At 47.1% G+C, this 16,544-nt stretch overlaps 1 protein-coding gene across 1 annotated transcript in view; it reads left to right on the forward strand.

The window, feature by feature from the left end:
* Nucleotides 1–2,316: 2,316 nt before the first annotated feature.
* Nucleotides 2,317–16,544, forward strand: part of LOC138473786 (spondin-2-like) — a 100,316-nt gene continuing 86,088 nt past the window's right edge. Inside the window, exon 1 of the mRNA XM_069612207.1 lies at nt 2,317–2,703. Coding sequence (XP_069468308.1) covers nt 2,508–2,703 — 196 coding nt within the window. The 5' untranslated portion in view covers nt 2,317–2,507. The remainder of the gene's footprint in view (nt 2,704–16,544) is intronic.

Raw genomic sequence — 16,544 nt, forward strand, 5'->3', positions numbered from 1 at the left:
TGATTTGTCTCACAGTACTTTGCATGTTGCCATGCGGGACGGGGAACATAAAACTAGAAGTCAAAGGGCCTCATTATGAGTGTGCCAGTCCGGTAACAACGGTGTCGGTAAGCCTAGTGTGACGGCACCCGCTCGCAGACCTATATGGAAGCACCCGCACTGTTGTACATGGTGCTGGTGCTTCCATGCTCCCCATTCCCATTGAGTCCTCTGGGACTCATTGGGAATGGGGCTATACCTTTTCTGGCGCCTGACTTTCCGGACTGCCGGGGCTGTAACACCCCGGTAAATCCGGCAAGCCAGGAACCGGAAAATCTTGTAAGTCCGGCGGCAGCCTGTCGGTTTTACCGGCACGGCTGCCACCGGACTTGTAATGGGGCCCATAATCTTTTTGCTCAAGCTGTTTTTATGATAATGTATACAGTTTAAGTTTAGTCCATTATGACATGCTAGATTATTATATTGTGCACATTAGTTTCAAGCCATTTCTCTAAACAAAGCCTTAATAAATATGTATATCAACTAAACCTAGAAAGATTTACGTTCACCTGCTTAAATTGTCCACATCCTGCTTTTACCCCTGTCCAAAGTGTGCGATCCTGGGGAAATCATTTAATCTCACTGTGTGTTATCTGGAGTCCCTGTAAGCGATTCAGTTCATAGGTCACGGTAGTATATTATTAAGTTATTATAAGCTATTATAAAGAATCATGGTGTAATGACTATAGAGTTGCTTCATACCTAATAATAGTGTCTTTCATGTATTTTGCACCACAAAGTTATTGGCCACACAACTTACTCATGGCAACTTATTCTAAAACGACTTCACATGGTGCCTCTAAAATGGATGATGCTTCTTGCAGTGCCCTTGCTGTGAAGTTACTTACGTTGGTGTGAACACGTATGCAAATTGGGATGTGTGCATACATTTTGCCTCACAGGGCCTGGACAGGCCTCTAACTGATGAGTGTCCTGCATCTGTAATGGTCCTGTCGATTCTTTTTTATTGTGCTGTCTATGTGTAAAAATGCCAATGGACAATGATTTACCCAAAAAGTGAATGGGAGGGGAGGGGGAGCGAATGACACTGTATGGAACCGCGTGCATTGCAGGCCGCTTCTGATTTGCTACCACGTCTATAGCGTCCTTTGAAACCATTTTGTAAAGTTGGCCTCCCTAATAGCATTCTTCAGTCATTCTGAGGAGACGGGGGTGGGGGGGTGTTTCAAGGTTGGGATGACAATGGGCTGAGCTATATACCTGCAGGCTTTTTATTTTACTGCTGGAGGAGGCTTGATAAGGTGAGTTGTGATCACAATATAGCCACAGTGTGATTATGTTGTTGATGGGGCTTTTACTTTAATCTTATTTATGGGAGGGAGTACATATTCATATAGCCATCAGGTTTTCCAAGTATCCGTGTTTGATGCCCATTCCCAGCGCTCCAGATGGAATATGCTATGTGGATCCTATGATCTTGTGCAGGTCATGCACAGGTGTGTCCCCTAAACAGGTTCCACGGTTCCAGGACTTAGAAAATAAAGAGGCTGCACGTGGAGAAGGGCTGAGGCCATCGACTGGATTAGTTCTGTATTCTTGATATTCCACACTGTGGGTCTCTTGTTGCTTTCAAAGTAGTGCAACGCAAGAGGAAACAGCATGAAATGGTGTGTGCGCGCATGCTCCGTGCAGTGAGCTGTGGCCAGTGAGCAGCAGATGGTGCCGGGGGACAGTGACTGGAAATGCCTTTACAGCAGGGGCATTCAAACATGTATTATGCTGAGTCCCCTTGAGTAAGAAATTGTTCCCAGTGTGAAGACCACTGCTACAATCGTGTCTGAACAGAAGTCGGATCTGTTGGCCATGCCAATGTTTATGATACCCCTTGTGATGTTGCTGCCATTGTGTAGCTTGTTTCGCTTTTTTGTAGAAAGAGGAAAGCCACATTAAAATATGCCATAAAAATAAACTTTTTTAAAAATGTTTCCAGTGGAGGGAAATATGTATATTTCAAACGCAGAGCCAGAGGAGGACTTCTTTATTTCAGATATAATTTCCGGGGTATAATAATTACATTCATGAAATTCTGGCACATGTTGAATTATAAAACGCATCTCCTGACATCTTCATTTACAGGTGTATTTTGAGTTGGTCTATTGTGACCTTTGATGCTTACCAGAACGCCCTGATTTTCCAGGAAGTGCTAAGCTGACTCCACTGAGAGGGGCATCGATTTTTGTCAATTGTTAACTCAGAGCGGCAAGTTTGGAACGTGTAACTATTAGCCCGTCGTGTGCCGTGGAACCAGGAAAAAAAAGTCCAGACGAGCGAGAGGTCTTAGAACTGAGCTCAGAAAAAGCGGCAATGCAAGCGAATGCAAAGAGGCAAATGGAATGAAACCCTAGAGCAGGACATCGAGAAGAAGCGAAGCAAGGAGACCCAAAACGAAAGGCCGATTGATTCGATTGCCCCAGATTGCGGCCTTTTCGCTTCCGCTGGTCATCTCAATGACTTCCGCGTGGTTGCCTCCGAGCTTGTTCCTGGGACTCTTGCAGTTGTGCCTCGTTCCAAGGGATGCCCTTTCTTGTGGTGTGAACGGACCGGCCACATACTCGCTCTCGTTCTCAGCAGAATGGACACCCAACTCCTTCCCCAAACACTACCCCACCCACAGGCCGCCTGCACAATGGTCCAGTCTGTTTGGTGAGTCACCGCCCTCCTTTTCGACGTCAGCAGTTTATTTATATGTCAGCACCAGTGGTCGAAGTGTTATATGTATTATTGATGTGTGTCAAAAGTTCAGACATTATATGCTGTCCTATCTGGATGCGGTGTCAAGAATGACAGCAATACCTGAACGCCACATTCATATCCCTTCGAACCTAAAAGAATATTTAGTGGAAAAAACAACAAAACCCCATGTTAAGATTGTGTATAGGGCTCTCTTTATTTGTTAAATGTATTTGTTATATGTTGCTGAGAGATGAGTGTGTTGCATGTGTGGTGGTGCGTGTGTCATGTATGCTTGTGGCTTATGTGTGCATGCATGCAAGAGGGACTGCACTTAGGTGTATATGGCATGTACTGCACTGTCCCCCTCCCACTTCCCCCCGCACTTTTCCTCTTCCCCTGCCCTTGCACAATCTCAATGTCACCTGGCCTAGTAGGATCGTTGTCTCTGTCTTCCCTCTGTTTCCCCTCCCTTGCCTCGTCGCGCCTTGAATCTCTTGTGTATATGCGTGTTATAAATGCCATATCATATCATATCATATCATGGGTGGAGGATGTTTGAATTCCGTTCAGAACCGAGTTGTCATGTTAAGTGTGACATGACACTGCCTGTGTGAGAGGTATGCTTGCATGTGTTTTCTTGCTGCCTCGTTTTACTTATTCCGCTTGTGTATGTTTGAGTGTTGTAAGTGCATGGATAGATAGGTTGTTGTGCCAGTGTGTGGTTTTGGTGATGCTTGGTGATGGTTGCAGTGCACAGATGTTATGAGGTGATGATTGAGTGTTAGGCGAGTACCTTAGTGGTTTGTACTCTTGTTGGGTCTGTCTGATGTGGGCAATGTTTGGGAGCAGACTACAATTGTTTTGTGTCTGGAATTTGAGGGTGGAAGTTGGTGGATTATGTGCCTCTTCTGTGCTTGTTGATCCTGTTATGGGCAGCATCACCTTCCCTGAGTGTTAGTTTGTTGGACTCTGGTGGTCAGTATGTCCCGCCTAGGCTCTGCATCGATGAGACAGGTTGCACCCGGCTCCGGTGTGTGGCAATCCGTGATCTCATCCTGTTTTCCCCACCTCTTGGTGTATAGTTTGTCTTTGCCTGTTCCCCATTGGGTGTTTGTGCTAGGGTGGGGCAGACTTTTTATTCGGGGTGGAAGCTCTGGATGGAAGGCTGTTGGTTGTGGCGGTGGAATGCTGTGTGTGTGTGTCTGAGGTGCTTGATTGAGTCTGGTGTGTGTGACCTTCTGTATGAAAGGGAGATGTTGTGATGTATGACTGTTTATAGGAAGGGAGATGTTGTAATGTGTATTAGTCTTGTTCTGTGTCACTGGCCAGGAATGCATGCTGGTAAAATGTATGTATGATAGACAGCTCAGGAGAATGTTGAGTGAGTGTTGTGTGTGAGTGTTCCATGAATGTTATTTGGGGGCCTGAGCTGGATGTGAGAGGATGGCCGGTGGCTCATCCCTTTTTCTGTCACCATCTGTCTTAGTCCTGTCTACCTGTATTCTCACCATGTACATACTTCCACGTAACTGGAGTTGTGCATGATATGATAGTTTATTTATATAGCGCCTATACACAATGGCCTCATTACAGGTTTGGCGGTAGCAGTGCCTATAACAAAGGCACGGCTGCCGCCAAACCTGTGATTTTACCGGCACACGCGAATGGGCAATTACCGGGTCCGCCGAACTCCAACGGGCCCGTTGTTAGCATCCTCCCCATTCCCATTTAGCCCTATGGGGGCTCAAATGGGAATGGGGATGTACCAGGTCTGGGTCCCGCGAAAGGGATTTACTGGGCCCACCAAGGTCGGAATGGCCCGGTAAATCCCCTTTTGCAGGACCTGGACCCAAGTTTGGAGGTAGCCATGCCCTTATGTAGGGCATGGCTACCTTCAAACTTGTAATGAGGCCCACTGTCTCTTTGCACAACCACAGTCATCTTTATGACCTGGTCCATTGCTTGACCTCACCTTCCTTCATTATGGCACTTGGTTTGACTGTTGCAGACCCTATTGTTGTTCCATACTTTGCCATCTGAGGTTTGTACTGATCCATGTAATCTTTTGTCCTCTTTAACTGGTTCCGACCAATTCAATACTCCTTCCTTCCTCCCTTGAGGAAGTCTGAAATGCACCAAATCTCCTACTTCAAACATCCTCCCCCTTGTGGCCTTTCTGATATCAAATCAATTTTTCTAACACCTGCTCTACCAAACCAGGTGGGGGAAGGGCATATTCTGATGTTGGGCTTCCTTCCCTGAGCATCTCAAACAGTGAAATACCAATTGTGGAATGAGGAGTAGATCTATATGCCACCAAGACTTCATCTGCAGCTTTTTTCCCAATGTTTGTCTTCAGCAATAGCACCTCTAATACTGTCTTTGATAAATCTATTAAATCTTTCTACTATCCTGTTTGTCTCGTGATGATAAATGGAACTTGTTCTGTGCTTTATCCCATTGCCTTTTAGAAACCTTTCCATTTCCTCCGAAACCAATTGCACTCCATTATCAGCAATAGTGATTGACAGATAAACATCTCTACTGAAAACTTCATCCAAGAACTTGATTATATATCTTGTATATATGTTATGTACCCATGAAGTTTCAACCCAATGGGATAACATATCAACCAAAACAATACAATATTTAAAATGTCCTATGATGCCTAACCCTACACGTTCTGAGGGAATCTCGGGAATAGACATAAGTGTCATTGGTTCTATTCTTGTAGCGTAACTTTTTCCAGATTCTACACAAACATGATACTCCCTGACCAATCTCTCCATTTGCAAGTCCATGCCTCGCCATCAGAAATCTTGCCTTAATAATTGTTTTGTTTTTGACATACCTTGATGACACTCATGGGCCCTGGCCAAAATATTTCCTCTCACACATTCAGGAGGGAGCAACTTGTCTCTCCTCATCCACATACAGCCTTTACAATGTAACTCATTGAAAATCAACCTTACTGCATCAGGAATAGATCATTTTCCTATTTGATGACTTTTCATCCCACACTCAATGCGTTATTTGGTGTCAGTCTCTCAATACATCATCTTTCGACATTGCCTCCTGCCACTCTACCTCTTGATTCATCTCCATTTCCAATACTTGATCATCCATGTCATCATCACTCAACTTTAGTTCTTCAATCACAATTGTAAATCTACATAAACAATCTGCTCGCTTATGTTTTACTCCTGGCACATATTCAACATCCCATACTCAATCCTGAAGACTGGCAACCCACTTTCTAATCCTGGAGGAACCTTTATCTAAACCTTTGGTAGTTAAAATCTCCTTTAAGGGTTTGTGAACTGAGCAAATGATAAACTTCACGCCCCACAAATATGGATGGAATTGGTCTTTTGTCCATTTTACCGCTAATAATTCTTTCGTAATAGTTGAATAATTCTTTTCTGCTTCCTTTAATAGTCCGGAGGCAAACATGGTGTATTCCATCCCTTCACTCATTTAGGATAACACAGCATCCAACCTATGCTTACTGTCATCAGTGGTTACTATAAGTATCCTACTTGAATCATAACTATTTAATTTTGGGACTTTGTTTAGGGTAGATTTGATGTCCTCAAACTCTGCTTCGCACGTGCTATCCCACAGGAATTTAACACTCTTCTTTACAAGCTTCCTCAAGTTCACAGACTTTGTGGATAAACCTGGGATACATTTGGAATAGTACTCGGCTATTCCTATAAATGAAACAACATGTGCTTTATCACACGGGCTGGAAAAGTTCAGAATTGTATTAACAAGTTATACTTTTGGTCTGATACCTCTCTCAGAAAATTCATGTCCTACATACTGGATTACGGTTCTATGAAGTTTACACTTTTCTTTGCTAATTGTTAAAACCATATTCTAGAAAAGTGTCTAGAACGTTCTTCAATCTCCTATTATGTTCTTCAACAGTTTCAGCGTATATTAAAATATCCTCTTGAAATCATAATACTGCTGTAACATCATGGAATAATTGATACATAACCAGCTGGAAGACTGTTGCAGCAGACACTAGGCCGAATGGCATGTGTTTACATTGGAATAATCCTTCAGGCATAATAAACGCTGGGATATTCCTGGAGTCTGGATGTAGTACTATTTGATGGTGTGCAGACCTTAAATCTAATGTACTCATAATATTGGCACCCTTTATGGTGCTCAACATTACCGCAATATTAGGCAATGGATGTCTATCAGTTATCACAGAACGACTCACTGGCCACAAATCAGTAGAGCCTCAATTTCCCATTAGGGTTGTCTACAATTACAAGAGGAGAAACCCATTGAGAGGAGTCGGTCGTTACAATCAGACCATTCTTCTCCATTTCTTAAAGTTCTTTCTTTACAGCAAACCTGATATGTATAAGAACAGCACTCGTTTTCTGGACTACAGGAACACAATTAGATTTCATCCTTATCTTGTGTATGCAACCTCCATAACAACCTAGTTTTTCCATAAAAATCTCATGAATCTCCACAGCAGAAGATACATCTCTATTCACACCATGCACAGCATACACTGCTTCTTCAGCATGGGGGTCTACTTTTATTTTCAACCTCTTTTGAGGAGACCAGCTCACTAGGGGAAGACTCCCTTTATCTAAAAAAAATAGACTCTTCCTTTGGCAGTCCTATCTTTAAACTGCATTGTAGTCCAGATCCAGCCCAGTAGATCAATGCATTTCCCACCATATTCTACTGGTCTGATGGACAGACATTATTGTCTGTCCATTATTGTCTATACACCCAGCTCATATTTCTTATGTAACTTAGTTTTGAATATTTTCTTTGTCATTAAAGTGTACTTTGCAGCAGAATCTATGACCATTTCAAAGTCTATGCCATGTATCCTAATGGTTGACATCGGTTTCTCTATATCAGCATCCTCATCAGCACTGCTGTAAATAAATTCCTCCTCTACTGTACACATACATTCTTCAAGCTCATCACACAACTCATGTCCACATTCCAAATTCTCTTACTTTTTCCTACAGCAATTGGTGAAATGGCCCTTCTTAATGCATTTTTTACATATGGCTTTGACTCCCAGACATTTGTCATTATTAGCAAAATGATACAGGCTATCATCCCTCATCTCCTTAAACCTGGTGCCTTTCTTTTGATGATTAGCCTTCTCTTATCTAACCTTTTACTTTGTATGGCTAATACGTCCCAACTTGTGCTTCCTCACTCTTCTGTCTCTAGGAATCTGTCATTCGTTCTAATTCTTTGACACACTTGTGGGTGTGTTTTACCTCTTTCACATCTCTAAGCACTTCCTCAAGAGAAGGGTTGCTTTTAGACCATAATACCTCTCCAATCTTGCTGTCAGTGCACTCTGCCATGAATTGATCACAAAGCCTTTCTCTAAGTGTATTTCCAAATTCACAAGTACTTGCTAAACCTCTCATAGCGATAATGTACCAATCCACAGACTCATTCAGCAGTTGCTTCCTTTTACCATAATTATATCTCTCTAACACTATACTTATCGACTTCTCATAATGTCTGTCCAACATCATCATACATTTGTCATACTCAGACAAACCAGCCAACTCTTTTTCAGACCATGGTGGTAGTTTTTCAAATAGTTTCTGACCATAATTTCCTAAACAGTGTAATGGCAAACATGTTTTCTCTCACTGGCAAAATTCAACCTGTGTGCAGCCAGAACATACTGTTCAAACCTCTTTTTCCAACTCTTCCAATGACTATAGGGTTCATCTTGGCTTTCCAAAAAGTAATTAGTAGGGGGTATCACTTGCACCATGTGATACCAGTGTTATCTAGTGCACATCAAGAACAACAGTCTAAAATGTCACACTGTGATATATAAATCATAACTCCCTTGTGCCAGAGAGTTGCTAGAGTAACCATATAACAATCACAAGTAAGCATATATCACTGAGCTAAGAGGTTGCAGTGCTGGTTGCCATGCTGGAGACCTTCACAAAGTTTCCATGTAGAGCAGAGTGGAAATGACACTGTTCCAAAATCCATATGCCGATACAGGAGTGCGTTCTTCATTGAAACCACTGAACACCCCCTCCAGCAAATTGTCACAGTTTCAAAATGGGCGTAAAGCCCACTTCTGCTCATTTCGCTGCTCTGTTTCAGTGTCAGAGCAATGTTTATGACTGTAGCCACGGTAACAAAATGGCCACTATCTTACCTTACGGCATAAGGTGCTTCCTCTCTTGAGCAACTACACGCATTAGGACCAGCCGATCATTATGCGTCTACGTGTATTCGGAGAAGCAGACTGCGGCGGCTCTTGCAGTTGTCATGGAAACAACACAGTAGGTTCGAAAGAAGCACTGGAGCGTGCACAGGCCAACCTTTGTTGCAACCTACAGAGACTTTTGCGGTTGCCGTGGCGACTACTGCTCTACCTGAAAATCGCTCCAGAGCTCAGAAAAGCCTCCAACTGAAAAAAAGGCTCCAATTAGAAATTGAGAGGAATCAAACCACTGTAAAACATTCTGATAGCCGTATGTGGACTTCTGGAGAGGACAATCCACATCTACGTTGCAGCACTCCTCAAGAGTATGCCTCAGCAGCAAGGCTGGGTCTTCTTCTGACACCAGTCATGGCACTCCTCAACGGTGTTGTCTAAACCATCAATACCTAAATTCTATATCTTGCCAAAGATCCATAAATCATTAACAAACCCTTCAGGCCGCCCAATTGTGTCTGGGTCAGGATCACTTCTGGAACCACTCTCAAAATTCGCGGACAAGTATTTAAAACCGTTTGTTTTAGAGATGTACTCCTACCTACAGGACACCACTGAGGTCATTACTCTAATCGAAGACTATCCATTCGACAACAAACGACAAATCTTAGTCAGTCTTGATATAGTATCTTTGTATACTTGCATCCCTCAGGATATCACTTCAGAAGTTCTAGACGAGGTACTTCTGACTAAGAGAACGGAGGGTGATTGTCCCAATAGTTTTATATTTTGGTGTGCGACTATGTCCCTCAAAGAAAACTATTTTAGTTTCAACCAGCAACTTTACCAACAAGTTCATGGCACGGCCATGGGGTCATCCGTAGCTCCATCTGCAGCCAACCTGTTCGTAGAATACTTTGAAAAGAGTGTCATCTATAACCCCACAAATCCATTTTTAAGTCATCTACAGATTTGGAGGCGCTTTATAGATGACATCCTTATGATTTGGGATGGTGACATAGCCTCTTTCGAAGAATTTCAAGTATGGCTTAACGAACAAAACCTATTCCTCAAGTTTATAGCTACCACAAGCACTGTTGAAATTAATTTTCTTGACCTCACAATATGGGTTGACAATACTAATAACACACTTAAAGCTAAACCGTACCATAAACCTACGGACCGCAATTCATTGTTACAGTTCAACAGCTGTCACCCTAGCCATATCAGAAATAATTTACCAGTGGGCCAATTTCTCTGTCTCAAGAGAAACAGTTCGAGCACAACTACTTTTGAAGTAGAAGCAGCCAATTTAAGTTCCAAGTTATTGTCAAGAGGCTATCCCCAGAAAATCATAAAGAGAGCTCACAAACGAGCAAAGAATAACAACAGAGAAGCTCTTCTTGAATATCGGGCTAAATCTAAAGACAATGACCAAATAGTTTTTGTGAGTACTTTTAATACACTTTCTAATAAAGTGAATGCTATCATCAAACGTAATTGGCACATTCTTGATTCAGGAGAATGCCCTATTCCCAGACCATTATGTGCATTCAAAAGAGGCCAAAATATTAAAGACATGGTCACTAGAAATGACATATCAATACACCTGCCGCAGATGACTCTAACTGAGTCTTGGGGTATGCCAAAACCTATCGGACATGCGCCCTGTGGACATTGCAGTTGTTGCCCTAACACCAAGCGCACAAAGCAAGTTGATCTAGGTCTAAAGCAGCCATGGCAGCAAAGACAGTTTACTAATTGGAATTCACAGATGTTCGTGTATGCGATCTGGTGCCCCTGCCACAAAATATATATTGGCATGACGGAAAGGAAAATAAAAATAAGAATTACAGAACATAAAAGCTGTGTCAGGAATAAGAATATTGCAGCCCCCCGCGTCGGTCACTTTTTGGCTATGGACCATACACCAGAATCCTTAACATGGAGCGTCCTGTTACAAGTAGGAAAGGGAGATATCACAGCATCAAACAAGAAGAGACTGTTTGAGAAGGAACAACGATTCATTTTCCTCTGCAATTCAGTCGAGAGAGGGCTGAACAAACAGATTGAATGGACTAGTTTGTGAGTGATAATTGTGTAGCCATAGGGCTTAACTCTGCATTTATGCAGAAGTCATCCACTCCTATCCACACTACAAGACAGATGTTCCCCCTAGAATCAACAAGTTCCAGCAGTGTAGAGCGATATGCCAAAAACATTAGTCAGTCACGAGCACTATCCAACCTAGACTGTGGCAGGCGAGTTCAATACATAATATTATACAAACTTTTGAAGCATGAGCCATGTTGCTTAACAATCATGTAGTTCATTTAGCCTGTGTAAGGAACAATTATATACGGACTGTTGAGGTCTGAATCGTATTGCTCAACAACTATGTAGTTCTGGTGTAACATAGTAGTGGGGTTTTCACTTTGACCCACAGTGCGACAGGCACTACAAGTTAGACCCATTTTCCTTTACAAGATGGCCCCCTTCATTTTCTTGTAGACACCGCTGCCTTTGCCGTCTTTTATTTCTTTGCCCGGACCGTTTTTGATTTCTGTGCTTTTGCAGTATTTGGCTACCTTTCAACTCAGTAGCGTTGTAATGCCTAATGGTGACCAGTTACCGGCACAAAGGGACACTGTACACAGGACTACGTAGCTAGAGCCTATGCAGTGTTCAAGCTTTTTAAGGTAAGTTCAGAATGCACCGCAACGAGTGGGTGTTTGCTGTTCGTTACTGTTGTTTACTTTAAGGGGCCGATTCATGGAACAAACGTGCGCCGAAAATCTACGCGCAAGCAGGCGCAAGCAGACGCAAGCAGGCGCAAGCGGAAAAAAAGAGGCGCACGCGCACGCGTGCGATTCATGGAAGTCCCTGCGCGTGTCTTCCTCGGGATGTGCGCTAAACCCGTGCATGGCGCACACGTCACTGCAACATCCCGAAAGACGTGCGCGACGCGCACAGTGAAAGCGCACAACCTCTGCGCATACACTAGAAAGTGGGCGGAACACGGGGCGTAACGCGCGGAATGGGGAACAACTCGCGAAAACAAGGGCGTAACTGGGGATGTACTGCAGGGAAGCAGACGGAACGCCCACACGCATCCGAACCACACGTATTCATGGAATCGAATAGGGCAAAGCCACGCACAGCGAAAGACACGCACAAGCCCAAACACGTCCGCCACACGAAGGCAGGCGGTAGCGTCCCTGCGCATTACAAAAGTGGCAACATACATCAATAGTGCCTGTGCGAGCGGGGCACGTGTATTTCGGGGTTGCGCGGGAAGTTACACACGTGATTGAGCGGGCTACGTGTATTTCAGGGGTTCGCGTGAAGTTTCTCATGCGATCGGGCCTGGGGGAGCGGGCTACGTGTATTTCAGGGGTTCGCGTGAACTTTCTCACGCGATCGGGCCTGGGGGAGCAGGCTACGTGTATTCCAGGCGTTCGCGTGAAGTTTCTCACGCGATCGGGCCTGAGGGAGCGTGCTACGTGCATTTCAGGGATCAGGGGTTCGCGTGAACTTTCTCACGCGATCGGGCCTGGGGGAGCGGGCTACGTGCATTTCAGGGGTTCGCGTGAAGTTTCTCACGCGATCGGGCCTGGGGGAGCGGGCTACGTGTATTCCAGGGGTTCGCGTGAAGTTTCTCACGCGATCGGGCCTGGGGGAGCGTGCTACGTGCATTTCAGGGGTTCGCGTGAAGTTTCTCACGCGATCGGGCCTGGGGGAGCGGGCTACGTGCATTTCAGGGGTTCGCGTGAAGTTTCTCACGCGATCGGGCCTGGGGGAGCGGGCTACGTGTATTTCAGGGGTTCGCGTGAACTTTCTCACGCGATCTGCCTGGGGGAGCGGGCTACGTGTATTCCAGGGGTTCGTGTGAACTTTCTCACGCGATCGGGCCTGGGGGAGCGTGCTACGTGCATTTCAAAGGTTCGCGTGAACTTTCTCACGCGATCGGGCCTGGGGGAGCGGGCTACGTGCATTTCAGGGGTTCGCGTGAAGTTTCTCACGCGATCGGGCCTGGGGCAGCGGGCTACGTGCATTTCAGGGGTTCGCGTGAACTTTCTCACGCGATCGGGCCTGGGGGAGCGGGCTACGTGCATTCCAGGGGTTCGCGTGAACTTTCTCACGCGATCGGGCCTGGGGGAGCGGGCTACGTGCATTTCAGGGGTTCGCGTGAACTTTCTCACGCGATCGGGCCTGGGGGAGCGGGCTACATCCATTTCAGGGGTTCGCGTGAAGTTTCTCACGCGATCGGGCCTGGGGGAGCGGGCTACGTGCATTCCAGGGGTTCGCGTGAACTTTCTCACGCGATCGGGCCTGGGGGAGCGGGCTACGTGCATTTCAGGGGTTCGCGTGAACTTTCTCACGCGATCGGGCCTGGGGGAGCGGGCTACGTGCATTTCAGGGGTTCGCGTGAAGTTTCTCACGCGATCGGGCCTGGGGGAGCGGGGTACCACTCATTGTCTGCCTTGCGTGTAGTAGAACGCGTAGCCAACACCCGCTGTGAAGTAATAGCGTGTGAACCCCAACGGATGGAAAACACACGCACCGCACGAAAAGCACGTACAGAACATAAAGGTACGCGGGATCTCCAAGCCCTGCCAGGGCAACGCCCGTGCGCAAAACGTCACAGACGCGCTTATGCTGTAAGGGCCTTTGGTCCAATGAAATCGCGTACGCGTGCTGACGCGCTTACGCGCTAAGGGCCTTTCCTCGATTTTCACGCTGACGTGCAGGATTTTCACGTGCCAAATCACTCCGTATCAAGCTGGCCACGCGAAAACACACGGAAGACCACGCTCCTGCCCAGAAGGCCGAATTACTGCCCCCCAGTGCCCCGAGCAGCCTCCCACGTGCCATCTGCTGCTGCCTGCCTGCCTGCCTGCTGCCACCGTGCCCTGCCATTTGGTGCCTGCACATCAGCCATCTGCAGGGGTCCAGTTGCGGTGTCCACCCCTGCTGGTACAGAAGACTCCCGACTCGAATAACATCGCTCCACAGCCCAGCCCCAGGACCCAGTTGCCCACCCACTCCTGCCCCTGGGGTTGCCATGTCGGGCACATCCACATCTGACCCCAGTGGCAACCCCCGGCCAGAGGGGCAGAGGGGCACCAGCTTCACTGCCACCGAAGTTGGTGTCCTGGTGGAGCAAGTCCTGGGGCAGTATGATGCCCTCTTCGGATCGTCCCGCGCCAACAGGGAAGGACGGGATAGGATCTGGGCCGACTGTGTGGTTGCCATCAACGCGGAGGGGGTGGCAACCCGCACCATCCAGAAGGTCAAGAAGCGCTGGGAGGACTTGAGGTCCAGGACCCTCATGAAGGCCCGGCGCCTCGTGGAGGGGGGCCGGGGCCGCATGAGTTCCATCCAGTTGAGGGTCCTGGAACGCGCACACCCAGCGCTCCACGCCCAGGTCCTTGAGAGGGAGACCCGTCTGGAGTTGAGCGGTAAGTGGCCAAGCATTGCTGTGTGAGACAGGGCATGTTGCAGTGTGCTGGTTGTCTGATACTTGCCTGCATGTGTGACATAGGCCATGTACGCATGTATGTGTGCAGGGACATCATGGGAATGCATGTGCGACCTGTAATGTGTGAACCGCACGGTTGTTGCATGTGTTTGAATGCGACATGGGGAGCCCTGCGCAGATTGCACACATGAGAGCATGGCAGACTCTGTTCCTGGACATGGGTGGGGGCTGAGGGATGGGTGCTGATGCCAGATACATATGTGGTATCCATGTCTGTGTGCCTGACCTGCGTGTCTGTGACTTGTGAGTGCCATGTATGCATGACACATGTCTGTGACAATGTACAGATTCACTGATGCAGCCTAGTCATCCTTGTATGCACTGTGATTGGGGTGTACGGGGCCAGATGGATGTGACTGAGGTGAAGTGTGTGCATGTGATAGGCATGACCCATGATGCATGTGAGTCCCATTACATTGTATGATTCGAGAGTCCATTGGACATGCATTGAAATGTCCATGGCACGCACCATGACTGTCACTGTGTGTGTTTTGCCTGGACTGACACATGTGTTGTGGTGTGACATGATGGAAGTGTACTTTGACAGTGGCACTCATCTGCTATTGCTTCCTGTCTAGGGGACCATTGTACAGTACCCTGATGCTTGAGTTCTATGTCTCCCTCTACGCAGCGGCTAGTGAAGGAGAGGGCGGAGACGGCGTTGTGGAGCAAGGCGGCGGGGATGCCCCCACGGCTGCAGCGGAAGGGGTGGGTGAGCCCCCACAGGGGCCTGCTACGGCGGTAGACGGCGAGGAGCCATCCAGGTTGGTGGTTTCCACAGAGGAGGAGGAGGCCGCCACTGAGGCGCACATGGGGCCTGGTGGGGGCATCCCTGCTGGTGCAAGTGGTGCAGTCCAGGGGCAGGGGCAGGAGACAGCACAGGTCACCGTGGAGGGGCCTGTGCATGTCGCTGTCCCTGAACCTGTGGGTGCACCACCTTGCACCAGCAGGGATGCCCCGTCCCAGGCACGTTCGCAGGTAGAGGGGATGTCCATGTCATCTGACTCCCCTCCACCTGCGGACAAGGGGACCCCTGGCCGTGTGGAGAAGGTCCTGATTGGGGTCGCGATGCGCATGGCTGTGATTCGTGATGCCGTGCGTGCTTTCCAGGAGGAGCACGCACGTCATCACGAAGAGCACCGTGCCGACGTGGCCCAATTGGGATCGCCCATGTTCGGGGGTTTCCTGCATGGGTTGGCCAATCTGGCGGCCCTCTCCTCCTCTGTGGAGACTATACGCCAGTCGTTCTCCTTGCCGTCTTCCGGCCCAGATGCCACCAGGGCCCCCTGTGGACCTGCCCTGACCAATGCAGCCAGCTCGGTGGTGATCCCATCCCTGCCACAGTCGGGAGTCAGAGGTCCAGCAGGGGTGGACAACACAGCAACTGGACCCCAGCAGATGGAGGATGTGACGGCATCATCGGGCAGGCTCACCATGGTCAGGGCGGAGTTCTCCATGCGTCGGGCGTTGAGGCGGGCTGAGTGCCTCGAGGAAGCTCGCAGGGAGTTTGAGGTGAACATGGGGTTATCCCTGCGAGACCTCGGGGCCAGGACAGAGTCCTGCCTCCAGGACATCGACATGGAGTTCGATGATGCCCTGGCCGGCAACATCACAGAGTGAGCCGCAGGACTTGCCCGCTGCCATTGTATATAGTTCTTTAGTTAGTTAATGTTAGGTTTCCTTTATTTTTTGAGATTTTTTTGGACCGCTCGGACAATGGCCACTTTTCTGTATATATTTTTTTTATTAGGTAGTAGTAGGTTTCATTTATGGTGTTGGGCTCATGGACCCTGGAATATTCTTGTGTATAGTTGGATTTTTTAAAATACATTTTTTTGATTTATATTTGTGTTCACCATGAGGCAATGGTTTTTCCTTATTTTTTTTCACCATGATTTTGCTTTGGACAACATTAGTTTTTGGATTCCTTTGTTTTTTTGATTTTCACATTACTTATCGGACATGGCCTATTTATTTTGTAATCCCCATTGTTGTATGTTTGATTAGTTTACTTCATTTTCTTCGAGAATACATGTTTTTATAACTTTCTTTTGTGGTATTTTCTCATTGGTT

This window comes from Ambystoma mexicanum, chromosome 8 (assembly GCF_040938575.1).
Source record: "Ambystoma mexicanum isolate Mex_15411 chromosome 8, UKY_AmexF1_1, whole genome shotgun sequence".
Classification (NCBI taxonomy): Eukaryota; Metazoa; Chordata; class Amphibia; order Caudata; family Ambystomatidae; genus Ambystoma; species Ambystoma mexicanum.